Source organism: Streptopelia decaocto, assembly GCF_964273445.1.
Source record: "Streptopelia decaocto genome assembly, chromosome: 2".
Lineage (NCBI taxonomy): Eukaryota > Metazoa > Chordata > Aves > Columbiformes > Columbidae > Streptopelia > Streptopelia decaocto.
The window spans coordinates 45,281,843-45,302,512 of record NC_138655.1 but is presented as its reverse complement, the minus strand read 5'-3'; the positions used below and the strand labels follow the sequence as shown (position 1 = coordinate 45,302,512).

Genomic DNA, 20,670 nt, shown 5'->3' with positions numbered 1-20,670 from the left:
GCAAAGTTACTGTCTTCATTACATTTAATTAATTTGGTTTGTACCTTATTACAGGCAGACGCACAAGCACAATAATGATCTTGATTTTCAACTGTATACAATAGCTCTAGACATAGGTGCAAGATAAAGGGCTTTGATTAGAACACATCAGTTGTAAACTGAGTTGCTGTTAATACTGAGGACTGATTGGTACTGAAGAGAGCACACTGATGCTGGATTAGCCCACTTGCATTTACAGTAACAGCTATAATGAAAATGCCATTTTAGTAGTAGTAGGTAATTTTCTTTGTTATTCCCACTCCCTATCCCTCCCCTTTTCCCTTAATTGAAACTCTATTTTTATGTAATCTTAGCTGACGCTATTTCTGACACTGTCTTCTGCTACCATTGGCTTATTTTCTAGATGGGAAGTGATGGAGTTTTGCGCCTCAGTAGTTCTGCTCTAAATAATGAATTCTTCGCATATGCAGCACAAGGGTGGAAACAGCGATTGGCAGAAGGTAACTCAACTTGATCTCGGATTTACCAAAGGTTAATTGTTTTTATGAAGAATGTCTCCAATTCTACATTTGAGAAATACTTTTAGAATAGAAAGTGTAATACACCAGTAATTCAGCAAAAGAAAAATTGCTGATTCCATTTTGAATTTAGTGTTCAGTTTTACAGCTTGCTGTGGCAGCTTATTTTGACAGTATATAAAAAACCCAAGCATTTTCATCACTGCCAGCCTGGGAAACATAAATGAATGCAACTAAATCCCACCAATATACTTTTGAAATACTAATGTTATATGGTAAATTAAATCTTTCTGTGTCACACTTTTGTTTTTCATTATTTTCATATGGAATTGCTGGATGACTGTTACAGAAATCACTGCATGTTGTGTTTGTATCTGTAATTTATAATTACCCATATTAAGCTAATCCTTGACAACTTTTATTCAATATGTTAGTATTTGTTTTTTAGGAGAATTTACACCAGAAATGCAGTTGCGCATCAGACAAGAGATTGAAAAGGAAAAGAAAACAGAACCGTGGAAAGAAAAATTCTTTGAAAGGTTTTATGGTGAAAAGTAAGTACTGAAGCAAATAAAAGCATTTTTTTCATTTTCTTTTAGGAGGAAATGAAAATATAATTCTCTGCTTCACATAGCACAGTCATATGCTGTAAAACTTAATAAAGCAGTTATCAAAGGCAGTCATTCCCCAGTATAAGAAGTTGTGGATGGAGTTACAGTACTGTGTCTGCACTTGCATTACAATTGCATTTTTAAAGGTTCATAACTCATCCATAAAAATTCATTCCAAGGAAAGCTTAAGACACAAGGCCTAAGCATGTGACTGTTTTCTAATTATCTTTTAAAAGACAGCATTAGGACAATTCTCCCCTCCTGCAAAATATAAATACAGCTTCTGCAGACTAGGAGACCAGTAGAGATATTGCTGTAGTACGTTTTTATTGATTTTATTTTTTTTCTAAACTAGTTGCAAAGTTTCTAAAATCAAATAGTGGTTTTTGTTGTTTGACTGAGATGGCCCTTTGCTGGAGTAGAATATATGACATAGTAGAATATTGGCTACAGAAAAATGAAAGTAACAACGACTAGTCTAATTTTAGAAGTGAGATGCAAAGAATAAATAAATACCCTTAACTGACTAAAATGAGTTAGATAGTATCTCTCCAGGTACACGACTGGAGTAAGTCAGTACAGTTTCATTAAGGATGATACAGAGATGGCATTCTGCAACAGCTGAAGATTAAGTTGTTCTGTTATTAAAAAAAAATAAACATTTTAAGGATATTCACATCTTTTTAAAATTCAATAATCTTCCTTTTAAAAATTGCTTTAAAATGTTAATTGGTCAATACTTAGAATGAAATATCTTTTTTTAAATGTTAAGTATTAAAAGTATTAATTATTATAAAGTATAATTATTTAAAAGTTCCTGATTTTTTTTTTTTCATTTTTAAGCATGTTTTAATGTAATTTATGCATAACACTTAGCAGAGAAAAATGTGCCCAGGGAACCATCATCACATAAGATGTCGTAGTTTTGTTGTTATATGGTTTTTACTTAGGAAATCCAGGGCACAGGGAACCCTTCATGTAAGTGATTAAAGATTAAAGCGTTAACTAAAATGTTTGTGCAGTAACAATGCTACTTATCACAACCCACTGCCTTGGACCCCTGGGAAATGTAGTGAAAATATGTCAGGAAATGGACAGATCCATTTTATTTTGCACATCCTTGCTACGTGCTCTCTCCCAGAAGGAATACTATTTCTGCACCACTTTATCTTTGCTTATAATGGAAATTCTAGGGTCTTAATACAACAGACTTTCTTATTGTCAAGTGCCTAATTTCTTACTTAACAGCTTTGAGACTTCAGTGTAGTCCAGATGTTGATCCCTTTCATACCAAAAAAACATTAATTAGGTTTTTAGATAAGGAACATAATGGCTTTTCATTATGCATATCAAGAGAAGAGTCAGTTACCAGCTCTTCATGAAGGAGAGGGCTGTGGAAGGTATCAGCACAGGACCTTCCACAAGAAGTACTAATTTAGTACCAGCAAAGTGTGAGCACCTCACTCCAGCTGAAGCCTGTTCCTCAGTCACAAATGACTGTCACATGCATGGAGAGTGATACTCACGATTTTACAGAGCCAGCAGTCCTGCCGTGCTAGCTGAATGCTGGACACTATAATGGTTGGCAGATAATTACTCAGTCTGCAGTGATACGTGTCATTTGGGTTGATAGGTTCCTGACATCAACATTGTTATGCAAAATGTCATATTGCACATAATTTCCATTTTTACTACAGTATTGAATCTGGTCCCCCCTGCCCTTTCCCCAGCTTGAATTGTTTCACTTGTATTCTTCTCCCTGTCTGTTATGTAGGCAGATTCTACTACTTTGCTACTTGGCCATATTTAAGTACTATTGTTCATTGTTTACTGACTGAGTGGTAGCTTTTACTACAGTTTCCACCTTCTGTAAGTTCTCTCACCTTTTTCACTTTGGTTTTTAAACTTGCTTTGAGTCTCTTTCGAGCTGTGCTTATTCAATTGAAGTAGCAGATTTTGAAAGCATCCTGAGCTATTTCTCACATGTGCTGTCTGCAAAATGGATCTCTCTTACAGTTTTTCTCACTTTACAGTCAATGTAGCATTTTTGCTCTGGCTTCAGCTAATTTGATCTTCTATTATTCCATAAATAAATTCAAGTTTCATCTTATAGTTAGAGAAGGACCATTAATAGATGCAGAATCTTTGTAAAGATTTTTATATACTCCCCAGTTCATGGCATTTAAAGACTTTAGAGTGTTTCTTCCATGTCTGCTCTACCCCTTATGTTTCTTGTGTTTGCTCTTACCTGTAACCCAGGCTGTTTATCATGGGACTGTCAGCTGTAGTTTACTTCCAACCATTTTTGTTCTTTTTCCACTTCCTCATGGTTGTTCATTTTTCTTCTCTTTGACTTCCTTAAAAAAAACCAAAAACTTCATTCTGCAGTCATTTATCCAGGATCAGCTGATGACCGTTGCCAGAAATTCACATTCTTCTGGCTTGTTGCCCTAGGACTGCAAGGGTTATACCCTATTGCCTTAATGTATTATTTCTTTTCCCACACTTGAGAGAGTTACGTGTCAGGATAGTACTGCCAGCTCACTAAATCAAAGCTTTAATTTTGAGTTAGACCTCTTCTAAATGATATTGCTGATTTTTTTTAATTTTTTTTTAATTATTTTTTCCTCAGTACTACTTATCACAACACTGGAATATCAGCATCCATATATCCTTGAGTAGCTGTTTGGGTTGTTTTTTATTTGATGACTGACTACCCATACTTTATCAGTTGAATCCTGTCCTTATCAGCACTTTCACTGATGGCTGTTTGCTGCTGTTCTCATATTTTTGTGCTGTTTTGCAAACTTTGGGTGTCTGTTTCTCTAAAGAAGAAGACAGATCAGCTCTTTATCTTGCAATCTGAGATTGCCTTAAACATGCTGATCTTGAGCCTTCTTCTTTTGAAGGCCTTTTTCTTTACTGCAGCATCTTATTCAATATAGTGGTATTTCCAATACTGCAAAAAACTGATTAATATTCAATACGTGTTCTGCTGGCCTTAATCCTACATTATCTTATTTTTCCTTTCACTTCTTCCTCTTCAATGCATTGCTATAATTATGTGTATTTGTGTAGTATCCATGTGACAGTTGCATTCGCCTTTATCCTGTCCTTCATTCCTTTGCTGATTTTCATTCCATAAAGATAACTATCAGGCAATATCTTTTTCTCATGAGAGCCAGCTAGAGAAAATAGACTTCTGATTTAGTTTCCAGGGATGCAGTGGATTTCTTTGCCCTCTTCGTTTTCCTGAGATAACTTTTGCTTATTTACACAAGGAATTTTAGAGGAAGGAAGTTACTCACCTAAACCTAGGTAAATTTACACATCTAAATGTATAACCTAAACTTAGACTATATAGGGAACCTGTAGTCTATATAGAAGACACACCCTCTGAAATGCATTCAGTGTGGGAGATGTAAATTTGTAGTTCCGAATTGCTCTGTAGAGGATCCTTCCTCAGCATATTGATGGCATAGGGAGACTTTGTGCATATTAATTGACTAGTAGCAGTCGATATTCATAGTTACCCTGATAGTGATTTTTTGGGGACCATTTCCAGGCTGTTTTATTTCTTTTAGTGTTTACAGCTATCACTGCAATGCATCTGATCAGTATTTTTAAAAAGCAGAACAACAGATTTTGTTTTTTACATGTTTATGCTGTACTTCATATACATGGAGCTTTGTGATCTCTGTGTCTTCTGGCTGCACATTGACAAGTTGTCTTGCTTCCATAATTTCTGAGTATCTTTTTTGCTTGCTCATTTTCATATTATTCTTTGTTTTCTCATTAAAATGAAAACAGAGATCAAACTTATATTAATTAGATTAGAAGATCCTTAAGACCATGAAATTTCTTTTAAGGTGTTCAATGAAGCTTTTGTGTGTTTTCTACTATTACAGAATTGCTGAGGCACAAAGTCTGCTTGGAAAATCTTACTAAAGATGCTGAACACTTGTACCTCAACTGTCCTTAGAAAGACATTAGGATGTCAGAGCACATATATTTTTTAAAAATAACCTTCTTTTCCAGCCTTGGGCTTTTTTTTTTTAAACTAATATTTTCAAGACCAAATATAAGAAAATCTTCAGAAGAGAAGTATACATAGGAGTGGCTCCTTTGCACCTCAGCCCTAAGACTGAATACATAGATGATAAATATGTGTCTTTTTAGCTCCTTAAGACTGTTAAACTTCTTTTTAATTGTAGTGAAATCAAGTGAATAGTAAATACATAGATCTGTTTATTTAGTATAGTTTTTATGTGAAATGAAGTATTTAGTTTGCTGAAAGAATGGAGCAAAAACACACAAGCTGTCAAGTGAGATCTTTATAATTGACTCTTGAGTTGTAAAATGAGGCTGAAGTGGAGTTATTTTTATTTTCATCATAAATTTGAAATGACTGTCAAATTACAAAACTGAAATCCCTGCTTTGCCTTATTAGTTTTAGGTGCAGCTTTTTCTTTAAATGCAGTGTTTAAGCCATGTTGCTGGATGTGTTAACGCTAAATGCAGGTGTAGGAGCAAAAAGGGGATTTTCTTTAGAACTGTCACTGATAGAAGAAGATATAGTTGTGCTATTCCTCTGTAATGAATGCTGTATTAGTATTGCAGTGCTGTGCTGGTATTAAAAAAAAACACAGAAATTTAAACAGAGTATGAGTAGTGATGAATCTGTTAGCTTGCTTTTTTGTTTCATTGGAGTGCCAAATAGTTAAATAATGAATAATAGATTACGTGGTTTTAAAATATTTATATTTCTTAACCCCGTAGGAAAATCTGAGTAGTTAGTTTACCAAAATATATAAAACTATATATGCAATCATACAAATTAGTCAGACACCACTTAATCAAAGCACTATTTTAAACTGGAAAATATGTCCTTTTTGTAAACAGAAGATGTGGGCAAGGAAGACGATCCTATTCATTTATCATGTCTGTGATAAAAAGATCTTTTTAATTTGTGTTTTTATTTAGGTTGGGAATGTCAAGAGGGGAATCAATGAAACTCACTGCAGTGCAGAACAATGATGAAGATGAAAGCAATTCTTTGTGTGGGTCTTCCAGCACTCCTGGTCCTTCTAAGCAAGCAACCTTTGAGGACCAAGAAGAGAAAGGCGCTAAAGTTCCACCTGCACCAGAGAAAGATTGTTGTCCTCCTCTTTGTAATATGGAACAGGTTCCTGCCAAGGATGTAATGGCAGACTCAGAGGATATACTGATACCTGAAGAATCAATCATTCAGGAGGAGATTGCTGAAGAGGTTGAGACCAGTATTTGTGAATGCCAAGAGGAGAACCATAAAACAGAACATGAGTTTTCTGAGGAGTCAGTAAGTCCAGCTGGCACAAATGAAGACACAGAGGCAGTGCAGCTTGCAGACAGCACTGAGTCCTGTGTCATGATGAATGATGTAACTGATACTGTATCTCCTAGTGAAATTAAAGTGGAGTTGAAGACAGAATGCCCTCAGGAGGAGATGTCAGTTGTGATAGATCAGCTGGAGGACTGCGTATCACCAGCACGATCAGCTTCATCCACAAACTCTGTCAGTGATACAGCAGAGAAGGATCCTGAGTCTGCAAAAGAGCTAATTGCACCAGAAATGCAAAATGCTGCTCTGGAAGGCTCCTTATTCACTGGTGGAGGCATTGCGGTGGATATGGAGCTTCAAAGTGACCCTGAGGAACAGTTATCTGAGAACGTTTGTATTTCTGAAACTTCCTTTTCCTCTGTGAGTCCAGAAGGACCATGTGTTAGTATTGCCTCTCCTGGAGGAGACACTCAGTCAACTTCAGAAGAACCCTGTACTCCAGCATCTCTTGAAACAGCTTGCTCATCTGAAGTGTCCAGTACTGAAAACATTGAAGGTGATATTCAGCAAAAGGCCAGTGATGAAAACTTGCACACACCTTTAATGTCGGAAATCTCTCCAATGTCCACCTCACCTGTAACCTCAGAAGCATCTCTGATGTCCAATTTACCTTTAACATCAGAGGCATCACCAGCTTCTAATTTACCCTTAACATCAGAAACATCTCCAATGTCTGATTTGCCTTTAACATCAGAAACATCTTCAGTATCTTCTGTTCTTCTAACTTCTGAAACATCCATGGCAAATAGTTTGCCTCTTCCATCAGAGACATCTCCAGTTTCTAATTCCTCAAGCAATGAAAGACTTATTTTGCAACAAAGGAGATCACCATGTTTGTTGGAAGACTCCCTTCTCACTTTGAAAGAAGAAAGTTCTGCCATTCCTAAAGTGGTTCAAGAAGAGAATCTTGTTGTTCAGCCAAAGCAGCTTCAGAGTGCCCCTGAAAATTTGAAAGTTCCTCCACTAACAATTATACCTGATGCTTCAGTGTTGGAAGAGCCCCAAAGCAAAAATCTCACTCATCAGCCATGTAAGTCACATTCTGAAAATGAGAAATCCTACACTGCATCTATCCCAGAACACTCTCCTCCAGAGGTGATCAAAATTAAAAATCACAGTGTTCAGCAAAGAGGTGACAAGAAAGGCACGGTCTTGCCATCAGAGGTAGCTGTCTTATCAGAAGGGTCAGTTGGCAAAAATATCGAATTGCTTCCATCAAAGCCACATGATAAACTATATACCTCATCTCTAGAGAAAGCTGCATTCTCTGAAGTGTGCAGAAGTAAATCTCACAAGCTAACAGGCAGCACCCAAAGCCGTCTAGAGAGTTCACACTCTTCCAAGTCATTGGAACTCACAAAATCACCTGAAGTGAGGAATGAAAGTAGAGACCCAGAGACCCCAAAGAGGAAGACAGCAGAACAGCACAGTTTTGGAATCTGCAAAGAGAAGAGAGCTAGAATAGATGAGGATCAGTCTAACCGTAGTGCTTCATCAACGAGTCCATCTGAAAAAGATCAGCCACCCAGAGAAGAACCCCGAGTTCCACCCCTTAAGGTAAAGTAATGAATAAACAGGCTGACTTGGAAACTAAAGCCTTATTATCTGCCTCCTACTGATTGCATGCAGACACAGTGCATGGTGTAATTTTTGTGGGTGTTGGTGAGGGGTGTTGGTACTGATGGCTTTGCTTCACTACTACATTCCTACCATGCCAAATTACTTCTGATGTAAATATACCTACAGGTGTTCAATCAGCGCCTTTGCTACAAAATTGCTATTGTGTGAGGGAAGGTTTTCCAGGATCTGTGGCTTAATCTAATCCAAGAGCTTCCCCATCATTACACAGAGCTACTTGTTTTTCTAATTGCCCAACTGTATTATCCACATGTTTGCCTGCGGATGACTTCTCTGGCAAGCATGAATAATAAATGTTACCACAACTAATATTAAGAAAAAACAACCAGTGCCTTAATCCAGCAAGAAAACCTAGAGTCATAATAGTTGGAGATCCTTTTGCAAGCCCAGGGCTTGGGGTAGACTGAAGTAGGAGATTTTCCTGTAGAATTAATTGGAAACAGAGACCTGGCTATGGGGGGAAGCACCTAATTGATAGATGTATAGATATCTTTGTAAATGGCAAAGCAAAAGCTGAAAAGATACACTAGCTAAGCAGACATTTTTATGTGTATCATTTTGCTATGTAAGAAAGTAAATTCCAGTTGGAAGCTCTTTTTTTCCTAACAGATCTATAGATTTAGTTATATATAGGCTCAGCGTTTTGACCCTTTCAATTTGGTACATGATGACATCAGCTGAGTTTTAGATCCAATTTGCTGAACTTAAGCCATTGACTTTGCAATACTAGTTTGTGATTATTCAGAAATGCCCTTTTCTGCATTTATTTTTAACTACTGCAATCACTGAACATTGTTAATATGGCCAGGAGGGCAAATAGGCTAACTGTTTTAATCACTAGTGCAGCAGCATATTTCAATTAATTTATTTTTATGAGCAGTGATGCAATTGGAAGTTAGCCCATTCTGAGTTTAGTGATATTCTTTCATATTTAGAAAGTTTCTATCTACCCTAATAAATTCTAATCATACTCTAAGCACAAGGAAAATAAATCACTAGGGAATAAAGAAAGGTCATGACTATAATAATAAAAATAATCAAGCGCTTAGAGCTTTAGCATTTCTGATGATGCAAAGTGGAAATTGAAAAAGTTGCTACTTGAAACAGAAAGCAAAATGTTTTGAAGGAATTGTGAGTTTGTGATATTCTTTAATATATTCATGTAAATTTTGAAGCCTCACAGTATTAGGCATGAGTGTTTATTTATAAGCCAAAAATTCAACTGCTCGGAAAAGTGAAGTATTCCAGCCCTCCAGACCAGCACAGAGTTGTATGGTTATATAAATGGTTATATATTACAATAACATCTTCCTATTGATTTCCACTGATATCTTATGGAAAATCAGATGCTTTGAGTCTTGCACAGTCTTATCAATTGAATCTCCCTGAAGCCTACAGCAAGTGAATGAGAATACTGAAAAGTTTTCAAGCATTTCCAAAAATAATTTTGAACAATCAATTCTAGTTTGGTTTTTTGTATGACAAATATTTGGCTCTTGGGTCTTCTCACCAACAAAGTCCTATCCTTTCTTACTAAAAGAGGAAAGAAAAACCCAATTCTCCTAAATCATTCTCCTATATGGCTCTCACATCCCATCATACCTTATGACTACTTTTTCTACAAATATAGAAGTCACAGCATTAATCACTAAGTCCTATTACTGTGGACAGCTGGTAAACATGTGTCACTTTTAAGAAATTGAAATGATTGAAATGCAATTTTTTGCAAACCTTTGGGTATTCTGAGAGAGTATATGGGTTATAAAGTGGCCCCAGGACTCTCAATCTCTAATCCTAAAAACAGATGTCCCTAATTGGAGACATACTAATAATCCCAGTGATTTTACAGGTTACTGTCGTGCTTAAAGGTATTTAAAACTTTAATGTTTGCATTTTTAATATTTGTAGGTTTGAGGATTTCATTTTTGAAATGCAGTAGTGTAGGAGGTATCCCAGGGGTGTACTAAAGTGAGTCTCTTACAATTGCAAGTGAGGAAGGGAAAGGCGTATCCTTTGGTGATTCACCAGATTTATACCACTACTCTAAAGTGCTACGTGGTGTAACATGAAAAACAGGCTCAGTGGAGGTTCTGCTACATCCAGTCTAAAGGCAAGATCTGTTGTCTGGCATGTAAGCGAAAGACAGGCTGTTCCTAATGTCTTAGTCATTGGAGACCAAGGAGCAAAACCACAACATTTGCAGCAAGTACATAGTCGTAAGCTCTTTTACAGTATGATTGCACTAGGCTTGTTGATCATCTCAGTTACATACACTACAGATAAAACAGGTCTGACAAATTGTATCAGATAAGCATCATGTTGTCATCCAGTTCAATCTTTCTTCCTGTCAGAAGGATCAACATGAGTAGGCTAATACAGGTGTCAGTTATTCATGCTGGAGGATGATAAAATACTGAAGTGTAAATATAATTAATTTTTAGCATTTTTCTGTCCAGCTGCACTGAACAGTAATTAATTACCTTTCTCTGACCCTTTAAGAGACAGCTGATGATGTTAGTGGGTTGATGATCTCATTAAAATTAATGGGGTTTTTTTCTTCCTTTAGATTCAGCTTTCAAAAATTGGACCACCTTTTATCATCAAGAGCCAACCTGTTTCTAAACCAGAACCTCGAGTTTCCCCAAGTACATCAGTCAGCAGTGGGAGAAACACTGGGGCTAGAACTCTTGCGGATATCAAAGCAAGAGCTCAGCAAGCAAGAGCCCAAAGAGAAGCTGCAGCTGCAGCAGCCGTGGCAGCAGCTGCGAGCATCGTCTCTGGAGCAATGGGGACCCCATGCGAAGGTGGGAAGACAAGAACACTGGCACACATCAAGGAGCAAACAAAGGCCAAGCTATTTGCAAAACATCAAGCCAGAGCTCATTTACTCCAGACTAATAAAGAACTGAAGTCACAGTTCAGCTCAAAGGAAAGTACCTCATCTCTGGAGATACCAGCTTCTACTGACACAAAGATTGAAGGTTCTACTGGTGTCATCATAGTTAATCCTAACTGCAGGTCCCCTAGCAACAAGTCTGCTCATCACCGTGACACTACTACTTTATTGCAGCAGTCACTTAACACAGCTACATTACCAGAAACTGCTACTGAGATGTCTGTGCACAGTTCTGATGAAAATATACCTGTGCCACAATTGTGTGAGAAAATTATTTCATCTACCTCTACTGAAAGTAACAGTGTGCCAGTGCTTTATAATAAAAGTTCAGTCTCTGTGTCTGTTTGCAGCACTGCTATGTCTGGAGCAATTAAAGAACTTTCTTTTGCAAGTTCTGTTGATAAATCCTCTGTTTTAATGTCTGTTGACAGTGCAAACACAGCAGTTTCAGCTTGTAATATAAATATGCTGAAAACCATCCAAGGGGCTGATACTCCATGCATAACCATTGGACCAAAATGTATTGATAAAAGTAATGTACCGGTCTCCATAGACAATACGGTCTTATCAAATGCCATCGATGAAAAAAGGTTGCCGACACCAAGTAGCAATGCGAATAACGCAGTCTCCAGTCATTATGCCACTGTGCCAGCTTCATCTATTGCAAATAATTTGCCAAATCATCTCTCTGGTAGTTCTGTACTGATCCCCCCAGTGGGGACTACCAACAGATTTTCTTCTGATAAGATAGCCATAACCGGGTGTAACGAGCAAAGCACTGTCTCCATTCACACTACCGTTAGGTCAGCTTTAAGTTGCAGTGAGGCCCTTGCAGTAGCAGATTCTGTTGCAAGGCCACCCATCTCAATGTTTACTGGTAACATGGTGACAATAAGCTCTTACGATAATGCTACTAAATTAAATGCCGATCTCTTAGAAAAGAGCTCTGGAGCACGAAACCGGATGGATCTCTCTGGTAAATCTCAGCCCGTGAGCTTTACACAAACTGCCATGAATAGGTCTATACCTTGCAAAGTCATTGTTGATCACACTACAAATCTGAATTCCAGTCTGTCACTTTCTTCTTCTGTTGAAAATGCAGACAACAGCATTGACCTGCCAAGCAGACCTGCAAGGACAGAAGCTGCCTTACAAAGTATAGCCTGTCCTCAGGTGTCTGTAATAAGCAGGCCTGAAGTGGTCTCTAATGAAAGCCTTGAGCACAGTTCCAGCTTTATCACCATTACAGCAAAGCAAGACAGCAAGAACTTGCAGGCAGGTTGTTCAAGTCTTCAAGAAGTGCCTCTTGCTCCTCAAGATAAATTAATTGAGGTGGTTACTCCCAGCCAAGGTTTTGCTGAGCAAATAAGAGGTCCTTCAGCATTTAAAAATGAAGCAGATGCTGCCTGTGCCAATCAGTATAACACTAACAATAGAATTTGTTGGCATGATGAAGAGGCAATGAGCACAGACCAGCCCGTGGTCAGCCATCTTAACTCCGGTAAGCATAAGGAATACGCAGAGCAAAACTGCTTAAAAAATGTCAAAACCGAACCTTCCAGTTACACACAAATGTCAGAACTGCAATCCAGGAGTCTTTTGACGAGCATTGCTGTTCCCGTTAAATCAGAAACTAATGAGTCTGACAAGTGCTTCAGGATGGACACCGAGGATTTTACAGGACCTGAAATGCCTGCTCAGACCGCAGAAATAACCACGAGCGCGCAGCCACCGCAGACCTCCAAGACATCCATCGCGGACTCCATGGATGACTCCCTGTCCCTGACAACAGAAAGCCTGAAGCGAGTTAGCAGTGCCGGAGGCTCTAGCTGTCGCTTGTCGTCAGTGGAGGCCAACAATCCTCTCGTGACACAGTTACTGCAAGGCAATCTGCCTTTAGAGAAAGTGCTGCCGCAGCCCAGATCAGGAGCCAAACTAGAAATTAACAGGCTTCCCTTGCCTTTGCAAACTACCTCAGTATGTAAGACAGCAGTATCGGAGAGAAATCTTGTTGAACATCCTTCCAACTCTCCTAATCCAGATGGTAAAGGATTTACAGCAGGTAGCATAGCCCCACTACAAGTCAGAAAGCGTGAAAACCATCCGAAAAAGAGGATGGCCAGGACTGTAGGGGAACACGCTCAAATTAAATGTGAGCCCGGGAAGGTGTCAATGGACACAGATGTTAAAGTGGCTCCTTGTGTAATCAGTTCCAGCATGAACCAGCTAGGGCATGGTCAGCCATTTAAGCAGGAGTGGCTGAACAAACATGCCATTCAGAGTCGAATCGCTCACAGCCCAGAGATCAAGCAGCAGAAGAGGCCGTTGCCTTCATGCAGTTTCCAGCAGAGCTTATTTCACATTGATAAAAATGGCAGCTTTCACGCAGAAGCTAGTACCTCACACAGACAGCATTTTTACCAAATGTCCATGGCTGCAAGAGGCCCCATTCCTACGGCAGCTTTGTTGCAAACTACTTCAAAAGGCCCACCTGGCTGCAACGCATTCGCTTTTAGCAGACACCTGGAACAGAAGGGCTTGGGAGACGTGAATATTTCTACAGCAGCTCACCCGCTGAGGCTAGGAAGTGTGTTTTCCCCTAATATTCAAATTAAGGAAAGCGATGACATTGCCAGTGCCTCTCAAACTCTGCAGAGTAAAACATTAGTGCATCCCCCCCATCCCCCTCTGCCCGTGCCACCTCCTCCCCCTCCTCACCCCAATGCCGAAGTCCCCTCTGATCAAAAACAACTGACAGTTACCATGGAAACCACTAAAAGACTTAGTTGGCCTCAGCCAGCAAGCATCTGTAGCAATATAAAATCTGAACCTGTTTCTTTTGAGGAAGGTTTAAGCAGCAGCTGCGAACTGGGCATGAAACAAGCTTCCTATGATCAGAACGAAGTGAAAGAACAGTTAAAAGCATTTGCATTGAAAAATGCAGATTTCTCTTCCTATTTACTTTCTGAGCCACAGAAGCCTTTTACCCAACTCGCTGCTCAGAAAATACAGACGCAGCACCCGCAGCAGCAGCAGCAGCAGCAGCAGCTCTGTGGAAATTATCCAACAATACACTTCGGTAGCACAAGCTTCAAAAGGGCGGCATCTGCAATTGAGAAATCGATTGGGATGTTGGGAAGTGGCTCAACCGCTGCCACGGGCCTGTCGAACCAGAACGCGCAGATCCCAGTTCAGAAATTTGCTGACAGCAGCAACGCCGATGAACTGGAACTGAAGTGCTCGTGCAGGCTGAAAGCCATGATCGTGTGTAAAGGCTGCGGAGCCTTCTGTCATGATGACTGCATAGGGCCTTCCAAACTGTGTGTAGCTTGTCTGGTTGTACGGTAGGAACTGGATCAAAGATGCAGTATCCCTTATCAGCGTGGAAGAGGAGGACAAACGAACAGAGAAATTGGACCAGGTTAGGCCACTAATGGTTTGCAATTAGTTGATTGATTTTTTCTTTTTCTTCCATGTGGTGCTTTCATAATTTAGTTATTCCTGCCTGAGCGCCATTTGCTGGGAAGAAGAGGAAACCTGTAGAAGTAGGGTTTTTTTAAAAAAAAGATAGCCTTGTTACTGAAGCTTCTATGAGCTCTCTTGCTATGTGAAAAAAAAAAAAAAGGCATTAATGCATGTCATTCCTAGCTTCTATTTATTTGCACAAAGTGCAGCACATTTTTTTCTCCATTTTTTGGTAGCTGACACAAGCTGCAGGCTAAAGATCTGTGGAAGAATAACTCTGCAAGAAGTGGAGTAACTATGCAGAATGAATAACACACTGAGTAGTGACTGTTTTGAATGGGGTAGAGGCAAGTGCGGGATATCAGCCATTGTAGCTTCCAAGTCAGTGTGCAGTCCTTCTGCTGACAGGATCGTTTTCTTCAATTGACTTCCACTATCTAGGGCTAAAATATAGTCAGTTCACCTAGCCAAAAAAATAAAGGAGGAATTTAGATTGTTAGAGGATTGTTACATGCCTGCCAGGGACTACGTACAGAACTGAAATCCTACTCATCATCTCTTCTCCTTGAGAATGATTTGTATGTGCGATGGGTTAGTGGAACCAACACTGGAATCACATTGGCCTCAGCAGAGTCTGGAGAAATTAACTTCTCTACTGGTGATTAGAAAACTGTTTTCTCTTCCTGTTTCGCACTCAAATATTTTGTATTTGTCTCTCTAATCTGTCCACTCAGTTTGTCAGTCCCAAATATATGTAAAGGGTCAGACTTACGTAATAGGTTCTGGATGTTGTAGTCTTTCTGTGGCCTAAAAATGATGCGTTCTTACGATGAATGAATAAGGAAAGATTCTAATTGCATATTGGTTACTAGATTATCAGTTGGTTTTCCTCTTATGTGAGTTACTCTAAATAACATCTCAGAATTTTGCCATTTAAAGTAAATCTTAGAATTACTCAAAACATTCACTTTTTTTTCTCAAAGAAATTCAAACCCATTACTCTATCTTTTAGAAATTTGGAAACAAAAAGGCATTTTTAAAAGGGATACTGCATCTTTAAAGTAATCATCAGTATTTATCCAGTACTGTATTTACATTTAGGACTATAACTGCATTCCAGATGCGCTAGCCACCATGACAGCAGAGAAAAACAAACAAACTATAATTTTGGGACCCTATTCACCTAAAAGGAAAATATTGTAAAGGGATAAAGCACATGCAGTTGCTGGGGAGATGATATACCTTGGGTTTTTTAAGTCCCACTTCAAGAACACAAAATGTGGAGTGCAAGTCATCCATCTGCCAGTATGTGGTTGGGTCTGCCCAAATGTCAGCATCAGAGAGAAATGTTATTTTTACTGTTACAATAGAACCTCACTAATCCAAAGACCTTGCAGTCTGCTCAAGAGAACTGATTTTTCTTCCAAGGTTCTCTGAGAGCAACATAGTGCAAATGTGTGAGATGTAATGCTGCCTGGATTTCGTGATGCATTTACGATTGCATTCTGAAATATTAATGTGAATGATAGAACTACACTTAGGAAATAAAAAGTATACTGCATTTTACACTATACTTTTTTAATACAATCTTTGTGTGCATACTTATTCATAAGCTGTAACTGGTCTCCCTGATGTGGGTGCATATTAGTGAGGTTCTACTGAATGGAGGAACCACATTTATTTTCTTGTGGGACCATTTTCACAAACATGATAAATGCCATTTACTGTCTTAAAAGTGAGCTGGAATATCTACAATATACATTCCTGTCATAGGAAGCTCTATGGTGCACCTTGATGTTCTCTTTTCTTGTAATTAGCAACATATCAATATTATTTTTGACACTGTGTGGTACAAAGGCCATTTATAATTACACTAACAAACTTGTTGCCGATATAAGAATATATTTTTTCTATACAAAAGTGCTCCTTAATATGATGTATGAGTGAAGAAACCACTTATCAGCACTTTCAGGTCTTCTGGTAGGAAAATAATACAGCCAAGCAAAAACCTAAAAGTAACCACATGAAAATTAGTGTTCAGTGCTACGGCAGCTGTTGGCAAAACAGTGACTGGAAAATACTCATGAGTAAGCATGAGTACAGTGAGTTAATGCATATCAAATTCATATTTGAGGAGCCTTTGTATTAGAATTGTATTGCATTGTATTTATACTTGGTAGAGGTAGGATACTTCTATTTAAAATAAGGAGAGCAACCAGTCTTGGACTTCTAATAACCTGTGTTTATACAAGCCTGCTGGGAATCCTTATTTCTAGCTCAGGTTTTCCTGTCCACAGCACATAAGTCAATTATTTGTTTGTACTTGCATCTTGAAGTACTTCTTGAATTGACTGACATAATATAGAAATAAATTCCAGCCACAAAATTGGTTTATTTTGTTCAAAGGGTAAGAGTGTGACTAATGTGATAGGTAACTCATTCATGTCATTGTCATTTCTGTATCAGGATTGCAACTTGCATGTGTGAGGTCATGATAAAATGTTATTTAAAATGGCATTAAACTGGATGGTGCTATGTTATATTACACAACCGACCAAACTCTTCCATAGTGCGGTTCCACTCCTTTTGTTTTTAAGTCACTGGAGTTGCACCAGGAATAAATTTGACCAGTTAGTCAGCAACAGTCATGAAGCATTGTTACAGATGACAGCAGATGATAGGTTTATGGTATTAAAGTACTCAAAAAACTTCAGCCCGACTGAATCCTAGTGTGACTGGAAACATTACTTGGATTCTGGTATCACACAAATGTCTGGGGAAGAGTGACCCTTGGTCTTCAGTAAGAACACAATCACATTTAGAGGTTAATTTTGAATGACTTCTTTTTTGTTGTTGTTTAATCGTCCAGGTTTCAGGCCCAATGGCATTGTATTTTCTAATGGCCATGCAGTTTGCACCGTGGGGTGTTAATAGTTTATGCACTGAAAAGTGGTGAAAGAATTGCTTAAGAACACACTGCACTGTGTTTGTGTGTACGTACGTATATGTCCCAGTGTCCAGCATGTATAATTTACCTTTTTTTTTTAAATATCAAAAATAGTTCCCCCACTCCTACCCCTGGAGCAGCACTTTTGGGTGAGAGGGAGAAACACTCTTTTTTACTCTTTATTGTTTTAATTGCATACCTGTGAGATATGCAGATAACGTTAGGGCATTTGCAGTGTGTGTGTTTGTCTGTTGCTGTTCTGAACTAATTTTCCAAGCAGAAACTCCCTTTGAAATAATGTTTAAAAGAAATAATTAAGAAATGGTGAACTGGATGCTCCCTGTTTGCATTTTATTTATCTGCTGAGGTCTAGTACATGAAATAGCGTTAAAACGACAAAAATCTAGGTTGAGCCATAAAGCAAAAGGTATATCCTCTGTGCTATAGACTTTCTTCTTGAGGGTGGTGCATGTTGTCAGGGTAAGCTACAGAACCTGCAGGTGGTTTTTCAGGGCCCTGCAATTCCTTGCACAGTTTTTTAAAGCTGGTGCATATGGTGCTTTATAATGCAATTTCCGAAGTAAAATTACCTTATGCTGCACCCCTTTCCCCCCCTATAAACACACGCACAATTTCAGAATCGTTATTGTAGCCTCTGGTTTAGCAGTTTCTCCAAGGTGTGGTGAAGGTAACCGGGATAAACACTTGAGATGAGCCGAGAAGTGTCACCCGAAGGGATCATTTTATCTGCCAGGCGTGAGCGGCCCAGCTCCGCACACTGAACGGCTTCTGCAGCCTCCCGGCAGCAGCTCCTGTGGCTCTGCGCAACACGGGGCGGGCAACAAAAGCTTCAGTGGATTTGGCATGGACCCGTGTAGCTAAACGTTTCTGAGTCTATGAAATCCTGTTGTCTTCGGTCATCATGCTTTGTCACTGTAAAACCAACAAAGAAAAAAAAAAAAAAAGGCATTTTTTTAGTCTAATTTAAGGAGCTGCTTCTTTTATAGCACATAATATTTCGCTTTGTACTATATTTGATAGTTAAAGAATAATTTAGTCCGTAGAATAACTTTGTTGTATTTGTACTGTTCATGAATGTTCCAAGAAAAGTGCTTTACTTTGTTGCCATAATTCTCTTGTACTGCTGTAAAATATTTTTTTCTGCTTTATGGAAACTTAACTCGATTCACATTTTCAGTACAGGGTTTTTTGTGTGTATGTATTTTTTTTTTGTCAGTATTCTGAATGTTTACATCTGTTCAACATTAGCCATTCTATGCCTTTGTAGGGCAGTATTACTCCTGCAGTATAACAGCAGTGTGAAATCCACTCATACCAAACATGCATGAGAAATACAGATTCTTGGGGAGATCCCTAGCGTGAACAGAAATCTCTTCTATCTGCATTTAGTGAAGCAGATACCCTCCTTCGGTCCTCTACCAAAGAAAATATTATTCCCACAGGACAAGCTCGGAAAGTGGTTCTCTGAATCTTCAGAAGGGGGTGTAGTTGGTTTAATTGGGATTACGACAGTTTAATGCTGTTACGCTTTGCTTTGTCACCCCACCAGAGGTGACTGGGTGAAACAAGCATTTTAGCAACTTTTTTGTTTCAAGACAGTGTTTTGTTTAGAATTCAGGGATCATGCTTTCTTTAATGGTGCTGTTTGTTTTATTTTTATTTTTTTTTAAGAAAACAACATTTTGTTGCCTACAGAAACGACCATTCACAAAACCATAAATTAAATAAAATAATTTGTCTTCATAACTTCTCTCTTCTCCCTTTCCTTTTCCCCTATCCCTTGAAAATAGCAACTTGGGATTCAATATTAAAATATTCTGAAAAAAAAAATAAAGAGATAAAATAATTTTTGTCATTGGTTTATTTATTTATGTTCAGTGCCTTAGGCAGGAGATCCTGCTTGTGCACATTTGTTGTATGTACAGGTTGGTGAAACAGAAATGTGAGAGAAAAAATGGTCCTTTGTAAAGGATTTTTAAATGACGATGATGTGTGACATAGTCTGAATGACTTCTTATGTAACTCAAGTATTAATCATCTTATACTAGTAAAATAAAACTAGGTGTTGTATATGAAGTTGTTGTAAGTAGAATAGTTTGTGGATGAAGGTGATTATATTGCTTTCGGTAGTTAATGCTGGGTGTATTTTAGGACTTTGTCTGCAGCCCATCCAGAACGTGCTTAACAACAAAAGCAATCCAGGTACACACCTCCTTTATTTCTTATCCCCACAGCAGAAGAAATTGTATGTCCATGGTACATGAAAGGCAACCAGTCCAAGTTATGTTCCTCAAAGCACTTACCTTTTGAAGTCTGGAATGGAAATTCAGTAACTATTATATTAAAAATATTTTTTAAAAAAATAAAAAGTTTTCATAATGTTACCCTCCAAGGAGCTCTTTGAGTACTGGTGCTCAGGGTGCAAGCGTTAGAAGGTGGGTAGCAAATAGTTTTGTAGACCTGCTCAGAAATAGCCAAACAACACATCCTAAACACCATCTTTTGTCCAGCCTCCTGTCATTATTTCAGATGTGGTACCATCTGAGGGCCTTGTTAGCAGCAAACAACAGCCCCTTCTGCCAAAATCTGTCCAAATCCAGAAAGAAGACACCCCCATCTCATGTAGTTTATAATCCAATGACTTTTTTTTCCTATCCAACACCCACCTGGCAAACTCCTTCAGCTAGTGCTGTCATGCAGATTATTTACCTTGTTGAGTTCTGCTTCAGATAATTGTCTTTGCATGGGGCTTTACAAAATCAGGGACCAGCTCTGCTGCTCACAGCAATAGCTTTTCAGGCTAATTTCCTTTCACAATTTTTCACCGAAGCAATGTCAAACATCAAATCAATTTGTTAAATCTGTACTAGCTAAATATTGACTTTTGTCTTTCTTTTTTTTTTCTTCTTAAAACCTGTGAAATATTTCTGCACATTTTCATTCAATCTTAAAAAAAAAAAAAAAGAAACAAAAAACAAAGTTTGTTTTTTCTGAGGTGTTTGCTGAGGACTTTATTAGTATTAGGAAATTAAGTCTTGTCCTTTCTTTTGTGTTCCCTCCTTCGGTCAGCCCAGACTTACCACGCCAGTGCAGCCAGCAGATGGCACGAGGAGAAAACACGCTGCGCTGCTCTCACTCGCTCCAAGTGCTCCTGTCCCTCAGCAAAAGCACGTAGCACAGAGAAAACCAACCAG

At 38.5% G+C, this 20,670-nt stretch overlaps 1 protein-coding gene across 2 annotated transcripts in view; it reads left to right on the top strand.

Annotated features, from left to right (window-relative positions):
- ASXL3 (ASXL transcriptional regulator 3) overlaps positions 1-18,660 on the top strand; it is a 131,316-nt gene extending 112,656 nt beyond the window's left edge. For both annotated transcript variants that reach the window (XM_082046806.1, XM_082046807.1), the window contains 4 exons: positions 404-500; positions 967-1,072; positions 6,113-8,066; positions 10,714-18,660. In XM_082046806.1, the coding sequence (XP_081902932.1) occupies positions 404-500; positions 967-1,072; positions 6,113-8,066; positions 10,714-14,391 (5,835 nt within the window). In that variant the 3' untranslated portion in view covers positions 14,392-18,660. The remainder of the gene's footprint in view (positions 1-403; positions 501-966; positions 1,073-6,112; positions 8,067-10,713) is intronic.
- Positions 18,661-20,670: the final 2,010 nt, after the last annotated feature.